Source organism: Balaenoptera physalus (assembly GCF_965194825.1).
Source record: "Balaenoptera physalus genome assembly, chromosome: 7".
NCBI lineage: Eukaryota > Metazoa > Chordata > Mammalia > Artiodactyla > Balaenopteridae > Balaenoptera > Balaenoptera physalus.
The window spans coordinates 120812027-120827713 of NC_138886.1; the positions used below are offsets into that span (position 1 = coordinate 120812027).

Consider the following 15687-nt stretch of genomic DNA (forward strand, 5'->3'; position numbering starts at 1 on the left):
AGCTCCGAGTCCTCTGCTGAACACCAGGAGTATCAAAGCAACGGCTGGACGAAAATACCCTCTATCACAGGGGTCCCCAACCCCTGGGCCACGGACCGGTACCGGCGCAAGCACGGCCTGTTAGCAACCAAGCCGCGCGGCAGGAGGTGAGCGGCGGGCGAGCGAGCGAGCGAAGCTTCATCGGCCGCTGCCCATCGCCCGCATTACCGCCTGAGCCGTCCCCCTGCCCCGTCCGTGGAAGAACTGTCTTCCACGACACCGGTCCCTGGTGCCAAAAAGGTTGAGGCCCGCTGCTCTATTACCTCTGGGGCTTTGGGAAGAGGAGTCAGATTGTGTGGAAAAGGACTGAGGCCTTACTGGGCCCTCATCAATACTGCAGGACCACAAGCAAAGGGGATAAATAACTTTTGGAGGAACAAAATTGGCTTCCTCCTCAGAAGAAGTTTAATCTCTATCCAAGAAATAACATAGAATGGTTAATGCCTTATATACTTTTTCAACCTGGCATTTAACCAAAAATAAAATCTCTATAATTTTTTTCGCTTTAAACCAGGGGTCCCCAACCCTGGGCCAGTACCGGTCCACGGCCTGTTAGGAACCAGGCCGCACAGCAGGAGGTGAGCGGCGGGCGGGCGGGCGGCCAGCGAATGAAGCTTCATCTGCCGCTCCCCATCGCTCGCATTACCGCCTGAGCCATCCCCCACCCCTACCCACCCACCCCGTCCGTGGAAAAACTGTCTTCCGTGAAACCAGTCCCTGGTGCCAAAAAGGCTGGGGACCGCTGCTTTAAACTATATATTACAAGTTAATACTGTAAATCTACATCCCAAAATTGAAAAAGCAAAACCCTATGGATCTGACATGAGACAGACCAAAGATGATGGAATTTTCAATAACCTGCATTCAAATAAGCCAACTTTATTAACTACAAGAAGGTATTTAGCTGTATGCCTCGGCAGTTACTAAGGCCTTATATTACATGCTATTGTGAACATTGTCAACTTAACAAGACTTATCTGAGTGAGAAAAGAAACAGTCTGACTCCAGTCTCTGATAACAATGCCAAGTCAGAAGATAAAACAGTATTTAGCTGGAAAACATCCCACGGAAGGGTAAATTCCTTTCCTAAAGAACCTAAGATATTACGAGACATAAAATACACCACTTGTCCCCACGAACCCAACCAATTAAATTTTATAGCTTTGCTTTCTTTCAGAAATCTATTCTATATTTAGATTCGTCCACCTAGGTATCTAGATACCAACAGACAGAGCCGTAGATAGACGTATATGTGTGTGTAGTTCTTTAAAAGGGTACCTATTGCAATTGTCAGGTCTCTTCTGAGGGCAAATCCCACTAATCTCTGAGACTCTTTGGACATTATGACAGGAAAGCCGTTGTAGCTGGTCTCGTTAATCATGTTTTCTATGTCATCCACGGTCATGTTGTCCTGGGTCAGGACGGCCAGCGGAGGGTCACTCCTCCGAGGTCTCATGACATCGGCAGCCAGGGTGGTATGAGTGAATTCTTCTTTTGCATCCAAGAAAGGGTATCCATTTAGCCGGATGTGAGCTTCATAAATGCCTTCCCTCCCAAAGGCATCTCCAACCCATTTACTGGTCATTACTGCAGCCATCAGGGGAACAATATACTCCAAGCCTCCAGTGAGCTCAAAAACAATGACCACCAGGGACACAGTCATTCTTGTCACACCACCTGAAAAAAATAAGACCACAGGTCAGGTCAGGAAGGGCAGGGTCCTCATCAATCCACGGTGGTAGAATTTCCGCACTAGGCAGGGGGACACAAATTATAAACAGAACTTAGTGAAAAGGATCATCGCTATTTTAATAACATCTAGAGAAACCATCTTCTTTGTTTATAACACAGAAGACTATTAAAATAACATTTTAAAACTGGTTTACTTCAGATAAAAAAATCACAGCTGACCGACTAATACAGTTTGCCATTTTGGTTTACTGCTATCACAAAGATAATTTCACCGCTATAAAAGCTTACAATTAATTCTTAAAGAACTTGGTGAAGCACAGCATAGCTAACTTGTTTACTACCAATTTACAAATTAAACTCGTGGGTAGAATATTAAATTAATACATTTCTCTCTTGTAAATCTCTTCAAAATGAATAAAACACTCTGACGCCTTGCGGTTTCTGGTAACAGTGTAATGCCCCCACTTAGAAAACTCACCTGAACTATTCCAGGTATCTACCAGATCACCACTGTGAACCCTGCTCGCTGCTGAGGCCTCCCTGACCCAGGCCCCTCCACCCACGCTGTGTCTGTCCCGTGTCTCTGCCTACCCACACCTTATCTTCCGGCTACGCTGGTCTCATTTCCAACTGTGAAGACTCTGGGGGACCCACTGTCGCAGAAACCACCACACACTCAAAGCCAAACCCCTCTTCTCCCCCAGAGAGCTCCTATCCCGGCCCCCAACTCCAGGACCAGACAACACAACCCTCCTGACAACCTAGTGGCCACTCTTGGTTCATCCCTTTACTCTATCCCAACATCTAGACTCTCACCTAGTCCTAGCTGATGTGCTCTGCAAACTATCTAGGGGCCCCTTTCTCAGTATTCTCACTATTACCCACCTAGTCAGACCCTCAAGTCTCGGCTCCTGAATTTGAATACTGTTTCATCTAACCTCCCTGACTGCGGGCCCCATTACCTTCCATCCACTTTATAAGCCATGTCCCCAGGTTAACTTCCCTAAGTGCTACTTTCACCATGTTGCTCCTTTGCTCAAAAACCTACCAGGGCTTGTCAGTTGATACTGTGTGAAGCTAAAGCTCTTCCTTTTTGTTTTTTAACCTAAAAATAGAAGGGAGAAAGAACCTACTATATATTAGGTATCTACACTATGCCTGGGATACCCTAGGCGGTTTACAAAGGCTTTTATTTTTTTAACCAAGCACGTATTTTACCAGGCACTGTGCTAACAGCTTTATATGCATTTTATTTTACATAATCCTCAAAAACAACTGTAGGAAATAAGTAGTTATTATTTCCATTTTAAAGATAAGAAAGATAAAAATCAAGCAGTAAAGGAATTTTCCCAGAATCATCACACTAAAAATGGCAAAGCCGCAACCCTGCCACGGATCTGACCAGTTCCAAATAGAAATTCACCCTGACCTAAGTCACTGCCTCCTTCTCACCAATCCACCTTTCTTTCCCAAAGTGCCCAAAACGCACTCTCTACTCCAACACTGCCGGGTTCTCCGAAGCCCCCCGCGTGCCGCGCTCACCCGTCCCGACCCCGCTGTCTGCACATCACTCTCCTCTTCAACAAAGGCAGCCCCTTCAAGCCCTGCTCCTCTTCCAGAGCCCCTGCCGCCACCCTCCCTCTGGATCCCCGCAGGGCCCCGGACCGCGCTCCTGCGCTGGAGCCCATCGCCTCGCGCCGTGCTCCTCCGTTTAAGCAGCGCTGGCCTCGTCCCCCGACCCGCGGCTCGCGAGGGGCGGGCCCACGCTCACGCTGCTTTCTGTACCGCGCACCGCACCCCGCGCGGCGGCGCTCACCGCAAAGCGGATGCCTACTTGCTGCTCTGCAGACGATTCCTCCCAACACTTGCATTTAATATGACACTTTGGAAGATCAATAACTACACAATTCTGGCTCACTGAACACAACTGAGTCAAAATACCAACTATAGTTAAATATTATAACCAAAGTTTAGTTGACATTTTAAATATAAAATAAAATAATGATTTTTCATGTCCAAGAGGACAAAAAATAGACTCTTAAGAATGTAATGCAGACATTTCGCTTTTCTTTGCCTTAAAGCACTAGTTAGTTTTTTCCTTCGGCTGTAAATGCATCTTAAATGGAGGCAGCCTGGTAAAGAACCTTTTACTAAGACTGACGGGGAACCTCTGCGGAGGCGGAGTAAAGGTACCCCGAAGCTCTGCTGCGTGCTAACCCAGGAACCACGCTAGAGGGGCTGCAGGTGAGCCACGCACCCCGACAACGAGAAAAGAAACACCTCCTTGGCCAGGATTCAAATCAAGCCTCTGTTGTACTGAGATGTTTTCTGCCCTACAGCATCACGCGATATTAAAAAGACGTTAACTGCTCCTACGGTGTTGCATTCACAAGTGTGCAGGGACTGGCGAGATGAAAACCAGCGCTGCACAGGCCACATGCCTCGCCGTGCCCTCCTCCCCCACCCCGCTCCTCTCTCGGCCACAGACACACGCGCGCATGCGCAGGGCCCCGTTACCTAAGCAGGCGGCCGCACCGACCATGGCGTAAAGGCCGGGGGTGATGCAGTCGGCCCCGACCTCACACCACTCCTTGAAGATGAACCAGTCGTGGTGATAGTAGGCCAGCTGCTCCACTGCGATGCCCACGATGCGGCCGGCGATCGCGCCGATGGCCATGCTGGGGATGAACAAGCCCGACGGGACCTGCAACGGGGCAAGCGCTCGGTGAGGCACCTCCTCTGCGCGCCTGCTCCAGACCGATGGTCGAAGCCTTGAGGCGCAGCACGGAATCCTGGCGCAAAGGGAACTGCAACAAACCCTTGTTCTAACTGTAAGGGCAACAATCCCACCAGCTCAGTTACAAAGTAACAACCCACACTCCCCAGCCCAAAGAGAAGGTGACCCAAGGGTTATTTCTCCGTTAGCTCAGGGGTCTCTTCATGCCGGTCCCTTACATACACACATACAAGAAATGATTAAAAGGCGCACAGTTTTCTTGATTCAATTTAGTGAGGAAACCAGGAACAGTGCAGACCAACTATTTAACCCATATTAAAAGACCAACAGCTCCAACCTGCCAGGCACGAAACGAGCCCAGCACAGAGCAATACGTGTTGACAACTGTGTCAGGTCATGAAAAGAATATGCACACAGAAGGGATCAAAACAGACGTTGCACTCTCCCACCAGGTAGGCCCTCAGCCAGAGCGGAGGGCAACGTGGGCCTTGGCGGCCTGCCCGCCACCTCTGGCTTCCGTGGGAGAAAGCTGGATTCACAGAGCGGACTCCCTGCAGAAGTGGGGGCTGCAGTGGCTCTTCTCACTTGGTCCGCTATGAAAAAAGGGGAAACTTCATCACGGCTTTTCTATCATCACTTAACCCACATGCCCAGCGGACTACGGCAGAGCCCAACAGAAGAGAGAGACGGCGGTTCAAAGGCGGCTGCTGCTGCTGCAGTCTGCTGAGCTGCAGCTGTCCTCCCCGTGGCTCACGGCGCTGCGTCGCCGGTGAATGGTAGCAGCTGCGTCAGCCACAGGCGCCGGCCTTTAAAGAACGAGGGTCCGAAGGACAGACATCTGATTCCCACACACATCACTGACGATCGTAAGAATTACATCTTTGTCAGATCACTAACTGATGAATGTTATTCTCACTTTCATAAATTCAAAAGAAGCAACGTCCCAGGGCACAAGGCCTAGCTGCCTGAAACCCCTGGTGGAAAGGCCTGGTACTCCCAGGCCTAGTGACTGAGCTCTGAGCCCAGCCCACAGGGCCCTCTCCAGCCAACATGCCACAGTGATACAGGAGGCAGAGCAAGGGCTCCCCACACACACCCACATCCTAATTCCTGGGAATCGGTCCGCTGCACGCAGGGGGGATTCAGGTTGTTTAATCAGCTGACCTGAAAACAGGACATTACCCCGATGATATGGGTGGGCCTGAAGTAATCACAAAGGCTTTTTAAATGTGAAAGAAGGCTTTAGAAGAGCTCGTGTCAGAATGCTGAGATAAAGCAAAGACTTGACCAGCCATGGCTCTGAGGATGAAGGAACGGGGCCAGGAACCAAGGCACGTGGAGGCTGGAAAAGGCAAGAAGACGGACTCCCCCCCAGAACCTCCGTAAATCCCTGTTTGCATCTTCACTTTAGCCCAGGGAGATCCAATTTGGATTTCTGATGTCCAGAACTGTAATAAATGTATGTGATTTGGGGGTAATTTGTCACAGCAGCAACAGGAAGCTACTAAAAGTGGTTTTAAAACATAATGATGAATTCTCTGACACCCCTTCCCACTCTGAGGCAGAGTGTGTGTCCCCTCCTTGAACCCGGGGCCTCTGTGACCGCAGAGAGAAACAGAACTCAACAGGAGGCGTGCTGCAGGACATCCTTGGCTAGGTTAGAAACGGTCCTCTTGGAACCATGCTCTGGGGACCCTGAACTGCCACCATGTGAGGAATCCACCCACCCTGAGGCCACCACGAGGGAAAAACCAGAGACAGACAGACAGTGCAGTGGCCCAGATGGTCCCCCCCAGCTGTCTGAACCTGCTCAACCCCGGTGCCTGACACACGAATGGCTCTGAGACGCCTCACACACGAATGGCTCTGAGATGCCTCACACACGAATGGCTTTGAAATGACCAGCCGAGCCGTGTCTTGATGACAACCGTGGAACTGACCATGAACACAATATGCCCAGCTGAGACCCTCCCATCCTACTGACCCAACATCAAGAGCACAGTAAGCGGTTCTCTTAAGCTGCTGGGTTTGGGGTAAGTTGTTAACCCAGCAAGAAACACCATGCTCAACAATATATCCTAAAAAATTCTTCTTTTCATTACTAAGAACTGAACCCAAAAGATAACTTTTTCAGCCTACATTTATGAAGCAACCATCTTTAGATAAAACTTTCATTTCTCATTCCACATACAAGTTCTTAACATGCCAAGACTACTTACATATCACCTCACAGGAACACCTACCTTGATACCAAAAGTGAACACTGTCATTATGATTTTAAATATGAGCGCCAAGCATAACTGCCATATAGCTGAATATACTCCAAGGCCTGCTGGACGATCAGGAATGTCATCAACGATTTTACTGGCGTTCATGTCATTTCTGTAGTCACAGAGAGAAGAGGATTCCAGGGGGCCGCAGTCTGTGAAAAGCTCTTTGATCAGTTCGCTGGTGTTGAGCCTCGTGTAGGGATTAGGGAAGGCTGCCACAGCAGTGACGGCTGCAACAATGATGACCTCGAGAACAGGGTACTTTCCAAACGTGGTGGATTTGCGTCGGCGACACCACGCAATGTTTGCCCTAATGAAAAAGGCTCCCCACAGCCCTCCAAATACCCCGAGGAGAATAAAAGGAAACAGTTCAAAAAGGTACCACGGTGTATGATACTCCACATAAAAAAGGACCAGACGGCTATTACCAAATGGATTGATGGATCTCAAAACAAATGCAGCCACTAAAGCAGCAAAAAATGATCTCCATAAAGTTTTTAGAGGAAAATAATAGCTAACCTAAAAAAAAAAGGAAAAGAAAAATTAATGCTATCATTTTATAAGTAGTTCTGATATGTTATAACTTGAACGGTAAATATCAACACTCTAAATTTTGCTGCAGCTAGAATTTACATATAATGGATTTTACCGTGGTAAGAAAAATACAACTATTTAGTAACTTTGGCTATCACATCATTACTAATTCACAGTATCAACTGATTATAAATGTCTAATAATTATTTTAAATACGTAGCATTGTGTTATTTTTAACATGAGCTTCATGCCAATTCAGTCATGGTAGTTAAGAATAAATGTACCACCACCAACTCCTGTTAGTTCATAAAGAAGTATTTAATTTCCCTCTTATATATTAAAGCAAAAAGAACATAAACAACTGGGGGAGAAAAGTAAATTTTAAACATTTCTAAGTCACATTTTTGTGTAAATGTGTAAAAACTCTTAAGCACCAGTGAGAACACAAAAACAAAATATTCCACTGAAGCGACCAGAGTTATTTCCTTAAACATCAATAACTGCCATAGAAATAATCACACAAGAAAAACTTAAAAAGACTTAGAAACTGATTAAAAATCTTTAAATAAAAACAAGGCTATAATTTAGCCAATAAGGACTGTTTCCAATATTTTCTATTTGTGCTTACTCTTATGTTCAACAAAGTTAAATTTTAAATAATCACTAACATTTTATACATGAATATTTTAAAAAGACTTTTCTCAATAAAGAACATATATATTACTTTTCATGACTTTTTAATGTAAGAAAGAGTGATAAATAACTATGAAAATAAATTTGAAAACTTAAAAGCAAAGTCTGTATCTATTACACTAGCTATAAAACTGAAAAGTGTGCCAAAATACATGTGTAATGGTAATTATACATAATTTTAATTGCTGGTTGTTGTTTTTAACCTACCTCTTCCAGGCTGAAAAGAACTCCTCCGATCGGTGCACCAAAAGCTACAGAAACACCTGCAGCTGAGGCAGCTGATAGCACCTACAAAGAGGATGCAGGTTATTTCACATGTTCTTATAAACTCAAGTATACCAAACACAAATTCTTCATGTTACTCAAATTTTCGAAATGCCCTTCTGAATTTAACTCACATGTTTCCCTCTCTCCAAGCAAAGGCAAATATTTCTTCTAAAAAGATTTTCTTCTCTTCTGCTTTAATTGAAAGGTCACTCTTATATTCAATATTCAGTCAAAAAACATTTGTGCGAGATATACCAATGTAATAAGCAGGATGTAAAGAAAAGGCAATGACCACAGACAACCTTCGAGATGTGTGCTTGAGGACACCAGTGGAGAGAGCTGTTTGTTTGTTTTTAAACAGGATATTATTTCTTCAGATTTTGGAGCTCACTGCTGCATCATTAATAATTACTCCAGCCCACGTCCTAGTGAAATGTCCAGGGAACTTAAAACCTATAGCGCCCCCTACAGGTTCCGTTCCCTAAGTCCTCTGAAGAGCCCGCTCCTGCCCCCAGGGGAGCCTCGGCTGAAGGTGCAAACCACGGCCGCCCGAGGGCGCACGCGCACCACAGGCCACAGCAAGGAAGAAACAGCACGCGCGGGCCTCCCTCCCGTCCCCAGGCGGCCAGTGAACGCTGCCCACCTCCCACCAGGGCGAAGCCAAACACACATAGCAAGTCACTGGGCACCTACTGGTAATCAAGTACTTTCCTAAGTCTTTATTCCTTTCACTACTTTACTCCAGTAAATATCTGAGGCTACCAAAGCATTTCCTCAAATGGTGAATTCTGACATCTCTGAAAGAGAAATCTGAAATAATAAAAATTAAACTGTAAGTGTTAAGAGCACGAACTCCATAGTCAGGCTCCAGAGTCAGTAGTTGGTAAATTAAAAATGAACAAATACTTGTTTTAATTAAATTGTACCCGGCTTTAGAAGGCAGACTGCTTGTTTGGGGGAGGAGGAAGAGCAAATCTAACTTACCGTTTTGTTTTTTTTCCACCAACAGGATTGCAGACAACAGACTTAACTGAATTCTCTGATTCTAAGTTTATTATAATAGAATTTTAAAATCAAGCTAGCACCCACATACCTAAAAGTCACAGATGTTTTTGTCTGTTTCATAAATATCTAAGAATCACTTAATTTAAACACATCAAGGAAGTGGTCAAGGGAAGAAGGCCAAAATACGAAGCCTAAATGCTTTCAACTAACGTGTGAACTCTAGTCATTTACGCGCCAAGGTGTCAGAATCAAGTTAATGTCATGAACATTACTAATCTTCACAGTGTGCACATTAAAATCTGGGTGAATTTAATTTCTATAATATTTTCTAATAAATTGATTTTTGTACTTATAATGAATAAATAGAAATTAAAATCTTACCCCACAAATGTCAAGGTACAATAGCAAGTAAAGGAACTGCACTGGGTAGACAAATGCAGTTGAGACTGGGGAAACAGGAGGGGACTGGGCTCCCAAAGTCTAGAGCTAATAAGAAGGTCCCAGGAGCCCACTTTTCTTCTAGAAAATATCCACAGCAACCTAGAGACATCAGGGGAACTCTATGATATATCAAGTTTAAAGGTCTCCTGGAAGATCTCAGGCAAGAGAAGTCCTGTATCCCCTTAACGTGAATCTCTGATGTAACCTCAGGAGGTTAAAGACCCTTCGAGCTTCCCTAAGGTGCCAGAGAGCTCTCTGAGATGACACACCTCTCCCAGTGGGCATGAGACACCTCCTCCAGAGGAAGACAGCTGGCGAGATGGCCCACCCCAGGAGAAACAATGATCCGGAGAAACGGGAGTAAAAACAATGTTACATTTGGGAAACACTTCAGAGGAGGAGAGGTGTCAGGCAAAGCAAAAACAAATGCAAACCTTTGTGAAATTCAGCTGAAACCAACGGACACCAGGCCATCTAAACCTCCCTGAAATACAGGAGTGAGCCGCACTGGGGATGGACTCCAGACAGATACTGGAGATCATTCAGAACACATTAAAATTGTAATCTGAATACAGAATTTACCCAATGTGATCTTTACACTAGGAAATTCTTCACTGATTAAGTCTATGTAACAGATGTTCATCTGTCAAACAAAAGAAGACGCTTACCTCTCTTTTCTTAGCTTCATTTGTGCTGTACTTCGGAAAGAGGTAGGAAAAGATATTTCCACAGCAACAGGCAACGTGTACCAAGGGCCCTTCTTTTCCTAAACTCAAACCTGATGCCACAGCCAGTACTAATGTGATGGTTTTAATCATTAAAGTCCATTTTCCCAAGTAGCCTCTGATGATGAATCCACTCAAAATAGTTTTAATCTACAAAGGAAAGATCAAGGCAGCTTAATTTCCTTTAAGAAACATGAGACATTAACTAATAGATTACTCTCTTGTTTTACTCACCCTGCAAACTTTGGTGGACAATGGAAAGATTCACAATTCATTTTCTGAAAGCTTGAACTATTATGCTCTATATAATAAATCTGTAACGTATTCTAATTCTCTTCCCCAGCAAGGATAGAAGGCAACCCTATCTCATGAACAAAACTAAAATACCAGGCCATGTTAAGGGGCTACAGACTTCAATGCAAGGGGTATAATTACATAACCAGCAAATGGTAAATTGGGATATTTCTGTTACAGACATATAATACAGTTAGATACATTTCAGACATTCTGTGTCAGAAATGAAGATATTTTGCCTTTAAAGATATTGTGCCTTCTCAGAGTACTGTAATAATGTGTAATATTTTCCTATATATTAAGAAGGATGAGTGACAACTGCTAAATACTACACAGTATTGCTCCTTATTAAAGATATTCTTAATTAATACAGCTTTAAAATCACTAAAATTGTTTTTAAAAGCAATGCACTAGAAAAAGCTAGTAACTTATTTAAGACAGAAAACTAAAAAGGGAAAAGAAATAAGTTCACATCATGTTCAATCCTAAGTATATTCTTCTTTAAGTCACTGTTGATAAAAAATAAAACCCAAAAGTTTGTACTATGGACCCACTATGATCAAATATTTATTTTAAAGTACAAAAGGGTTATAAATGTTATCTGCCAAATTCAAGGATTATTAACTTATCTAATTAAAAGATAGTTATAAAAAGAAAATGAACGTAATCAAATCCGGTTCATGAGAGCAAAACATCAACTAAGTCACCAGAGAACTTTAGGCTGCAAGATATTTTCCAGGTTCTTGGTGTTTAGCTGAGTGCTGATATTCGTTTAGTCATGTGCGAAATTCGTGGTGAGGAAAAAAATCAACCTCCACAAAAAAACAATGAAACGAGTATGGGGAAGAATTTCTTTCAAAGATGTCTAGTATCAGCTGACATTTAAAAAATTTTCTTTTTCATATTACAAACAAACCACTTCCCCAGAAAAACCACTACTTTTCCCCCCTACAGGCAAAAAGATCAGTATCACAACTGCAAAATGTTAATGACACGAAACACTGCATGGCTTACCTCTGGAATCCCAGAGCCACAGGCGTACGGAGCAAACACCTTCACCAGGGAAACGGCAAGAAAGGCGAAACTCAAGGCCCAGAAGATGTACATTATGTAGTTCATGATGTACGAACCAGGACCCTAAAAAACAAATCGTTCAGTAGCATGAACTTAATTTACGGGCACCACTAATTCAAGCCCTTGCCACCTCAGCAGCTTGGGTAAAACCTGTCGAAGTCTCCTGGTTTACTGCCACAATAATAAAAGCTTTACATGAACAAAATATTTAAGTAGAATCTAAAAACATATTTGTATACACACCAAGGAGACAATCTATTTAATATTTTTCCTAGCTTCTTCCTGATCCTCAAAGTCTTGTTGCCAAGAATCTCAGCTGCACTTCAATCTCCGCCAACCCACAAACCACTTTTTGCAAACAGTTGGTGAAGACAAAACTAGCTTCACACTCAGATTTCATTTTGCTGCGATTCTCCTGAAGATTAAGTGAGAAACAGCATACTGCCCATCTCACCAGCAGACATAGTCTTTTTAGTGCTAAAATTCAGCTACAATAAAATTTTAAAAACATATCCATATCTTACCATGTAACCATATATATATATATATAAAATATAATATTCTAACTTCTAAAATGTTCTTTATAGAACATCAACAATAGTAAAATACTCATTTAAAAACTGTCATGCCACAAAGAAAAATCTAGGCATTTCTGCAAGATATCTCCAGTTAGAAGGCTTATTTTCACTACAATTTTGGTAATTCATACTTCCCAAACAATTGTGATGTATTATGTTAATAGGCACTTTGTGGTTACACAGCTCCTACTGCACTTCTTTTCTACAATAAGAAACACATTTTACGTCATAACCCAGCAGACTTGTATGTGGCTATGCAGTTAATAGAAGAGCCTCTTGAAACAGTACCTACATTTTACTCACACCAACGTATTCTCATACTTTCCATTCTATCCTATTACATTTCTTTCTTTATTTTCCTTTAATGCAGTTGCAGTCATCTAACATGTGATTAATTCTACAATTAAATGAATTGGAGACTCATTTCACGGTATCAATTATTAATTCACTTTGAGACAAAGCAAGACTCACCTCCGCTTGCCCTATGATTAATTCCGCCCACGTTTTCCACTGTGGACATTTATCCCTCTCCTCAAATGTGGTTTCATTAGACCCCCAGCAACACTGTTCGTGGTTGTACCACAGTGCGCTAAGGCAGATGCCCTCCTTGAGGTCAGTCATCCAGTCGGCGGCGATGTCTATTAAACCAGCCAATGCCCCTAGAAAAAATGTTGGAGGTGGTGAAAACAGGCAGTCCACTTCTGGGGAGCCCAGAACTATCAGGTTAAAAGGGTCAAGGAAAGCTGGGGACTCCCTACAAATAAAGGGTCATAAAGAGAATACTACACAAATTTAAGATTTCAAGTCGTATTAGAAATAAGTTTCTGTTACTTTTTAAAAAGTGTAAATAGCTATTCTTTAAAATAAAATTGTTATCCTTCGCTTGAAATTAAAACTACTTACATCATTAAAATTCACTGTGATTTTTAAAATGTGTCGGAATCTTCCAAAGACAACCTACCTGGCAGGAGGGGCTCATCTCAGGTTGTGAAAGTCATAGTTTTTACTAGTGTGTTTTAATCTGAAACCTAATCCATAGATTTACAAAGGATCTCAAGCTTATTAAAATGGAATATCCGTTAGAATTAGTGAAACTCATGGCATTAATGAATTACTGTGACAGACAATCAGGTTTTTTTTTTTCTTTTAACAGAAAATCAAATATACCAAGATCATCTTACTGACAGAATACAGAGAATACACAAATTTATGGTCAAAATCTAGGTCCTTCTCATATAAAAAGAACAATGGGTCACATAAACAGTGGCCAGCCAATAAGGGGTATCAGATGCCTCTACTCTCTACACAAATTTTAACTTTCCCTCATGTTCTTCGGGACATAATCTTCCACAGTGGAAGCTGAAAGTCAGTAAAACAGCCTTTCGTGTTTGTTTTCACATCTTCAACTGCTATTAAAGTCTCACCCAGAGGGCCTCTGGGCATGGTGCAGCCCACACGGAGCTTAAGTGCGGGCTCTGACCGTGGCCTGCCGACTCTCTAGCTACATGACCTTGGTCAAGTCGCTTAAGCTCTCTGTGCTTAGTCCCCTCGTCTGTTAAGACTCAGACCATAGGATTGCCATGAGGTTTACACACACGTAAAGCTTTTGGAACAGCGTATGACACACAGGAAGCACTCAATAAATATTAGCTATTTACTGTGATGTTAACATTAAGATATACTTCACTGATCATCTGGTCCAAACCATGTATCTTACAGATAAAGAAATTGAGCGAGAAAGATCAACCGAATTGGATAGACACGTAAGGTGACAAAGCCAAGCCTAGAACTCTGAGCCTCCTGCCTCCTAGTCTTATATTTAAGAAGATTTTTTTGAAGGAAAGAAACAAAACAAATGCTTCTAAAAATCGAAAAGTACCTGAAAAAAAATTGCAAGAAGGAGCGGAGAACTATTTATTATCCTGTTAACCAAGAAAGGGTTACATTAAAAATTTTCTTTACCTGATGCCAATCCCGTTAGTGTTACTACTAGCCATCCTGACCACGCATCATACAAACTCTTTGTCATTTCCCATGCTGATTCTTTCTTTTTGCTGTTGATCTGAAATTAGAAACGTTTATGCTTCATTTTTCAAACTACGAACAGAAGCCACAATTCTAGAATCTAACGATTTTCTCAGTTACTATACATGGAACAGCACCTTCTGAACTAAATAATGGGATAAGAGAGTTTGGGGCAGAATCACGGGGTCAGACACCTGTGACCCAGATGACAAGCATTTACCCAGAAATCTGTATTTTAAACAAGAACCACAGGATGAGAGCAAAGGGGTCCACAAACCACATAAAGTCTGACATAGATTGTTTTAAACTGAATCAATCTTAGCTGGTATACATCTTTTATATTAACAGAAATAAGACATTATAGCTTGAAATGTCTGTCATTCCCTGCTCATTCTCTGCTTCTAGCAGTTAAGTGGAATATAATAGTCTTTAAAAGGCAAGGTCAGTGAATACAGTACTATGCCCATAAATGTAGTACAAAGCAGTCATGTGAATAAAGGGGATGCCAAAATGTGTAGGCCTGTAATATGCGGGAATGGAGCGCTCCAATCCCAGGGGAAGGGTCCCATCACTGTGTAAGGCAGGAACGTCTACAAATACAGAGCAGGAGGTGAGATTCGCAGGACGGCAACAGATTTGATTTCTAGATCTCACTCTAAGACACAAGAGGGCAAGTCTCTCCTCTCTTCCTAAGAATCGATCCCTAACTTGCCCAAACCTCTTCTGTCCTACTACCACGGCTGCTTTACAAAGCCACATTCTCGGGCCAGGACTTCAGTGCTCCTTCATCCCACGGGAGGGCTACAGCCGGAATTCAATGATCTGGCCTATTTCAAACATTTGCTCTATTTCAAGCCACAAGGCTCCATTCAAAAGACTCAGTAAGTCCTAAATTGAATGCGGCAATTTTATTCCTTCTATATTATAAGCAACCAATCACAGATATTAACCATTCTTTAGAATTGAAGGTAGGTCATTCCTTTCAAAAACAATAAACCTCATGTTGCTTCTTCCTCTAAGTAAGAATAACTGTAATGTTTAATGAGATATAACATTAAGTAAAAATTTGAAAATCATCTAAATGTTCATCAATATAGTACTGGTTAAATAAATTGCAGTACATCTAGGTCATGAAAAACTCTGAAGCCATTAAAGAAGAATGAGATAAATGCAGTATCGTTTGGGGGAGAAAAGCAAGGTATAAGTGTGTACAGGATGCTACCATTTATCTAAGAAAAATAAGTAAATATATATGCTTGTATTTTAAAAAATAAAGGGACAAAACATAACACTGAAAGTGTGAATCATTACCT

General features: G+C 42.7%; 1 protein-coding gene across 8 annotated transcripts in view; it reads right to left on the reverse strand.

The window, feature by feature from the left end:
* The window catches only part of CLCN3 (chloride voltage-gated channel 3), an 84432-nt gene that overhangs the window by 12505 nt on the left and 56240 nt on the right, over positions 1-15687 (reverse strand). For all 8 annotated transcript variants that reach the window (XM_082468863.1, XM_082468862.1, XM_082468866.1 and 5 more), the window contains 8 exons: positions 14312-14411; positions 12821-13008; positions 11712-11834; positions 10347-10553; positions 8173-8253; positions 6712-7257; positions 4249-4435; positions 1318-1716 (listed from right to left, as the gene is read on the reverse strand). In XM_082468863.1, the coding sequence (XP_082324989.1) occupies positions 1318-1716; positions 4249-4435; positions 6712-7257; positions 8173-8253; positions 10347-10553; positions 11712-11834; positions 12821-13008; positions 14312-14411 (1831 nt within the window). The remainder of the gene's footprint in view (positions 1-1317; positions 1717-4248; positions 4436-6711; positions 7258-8172; positions 8254-10346; positions 10554-11711; positions 11835-12820; positions 13009-14311; positions 14412-15687) is intronic.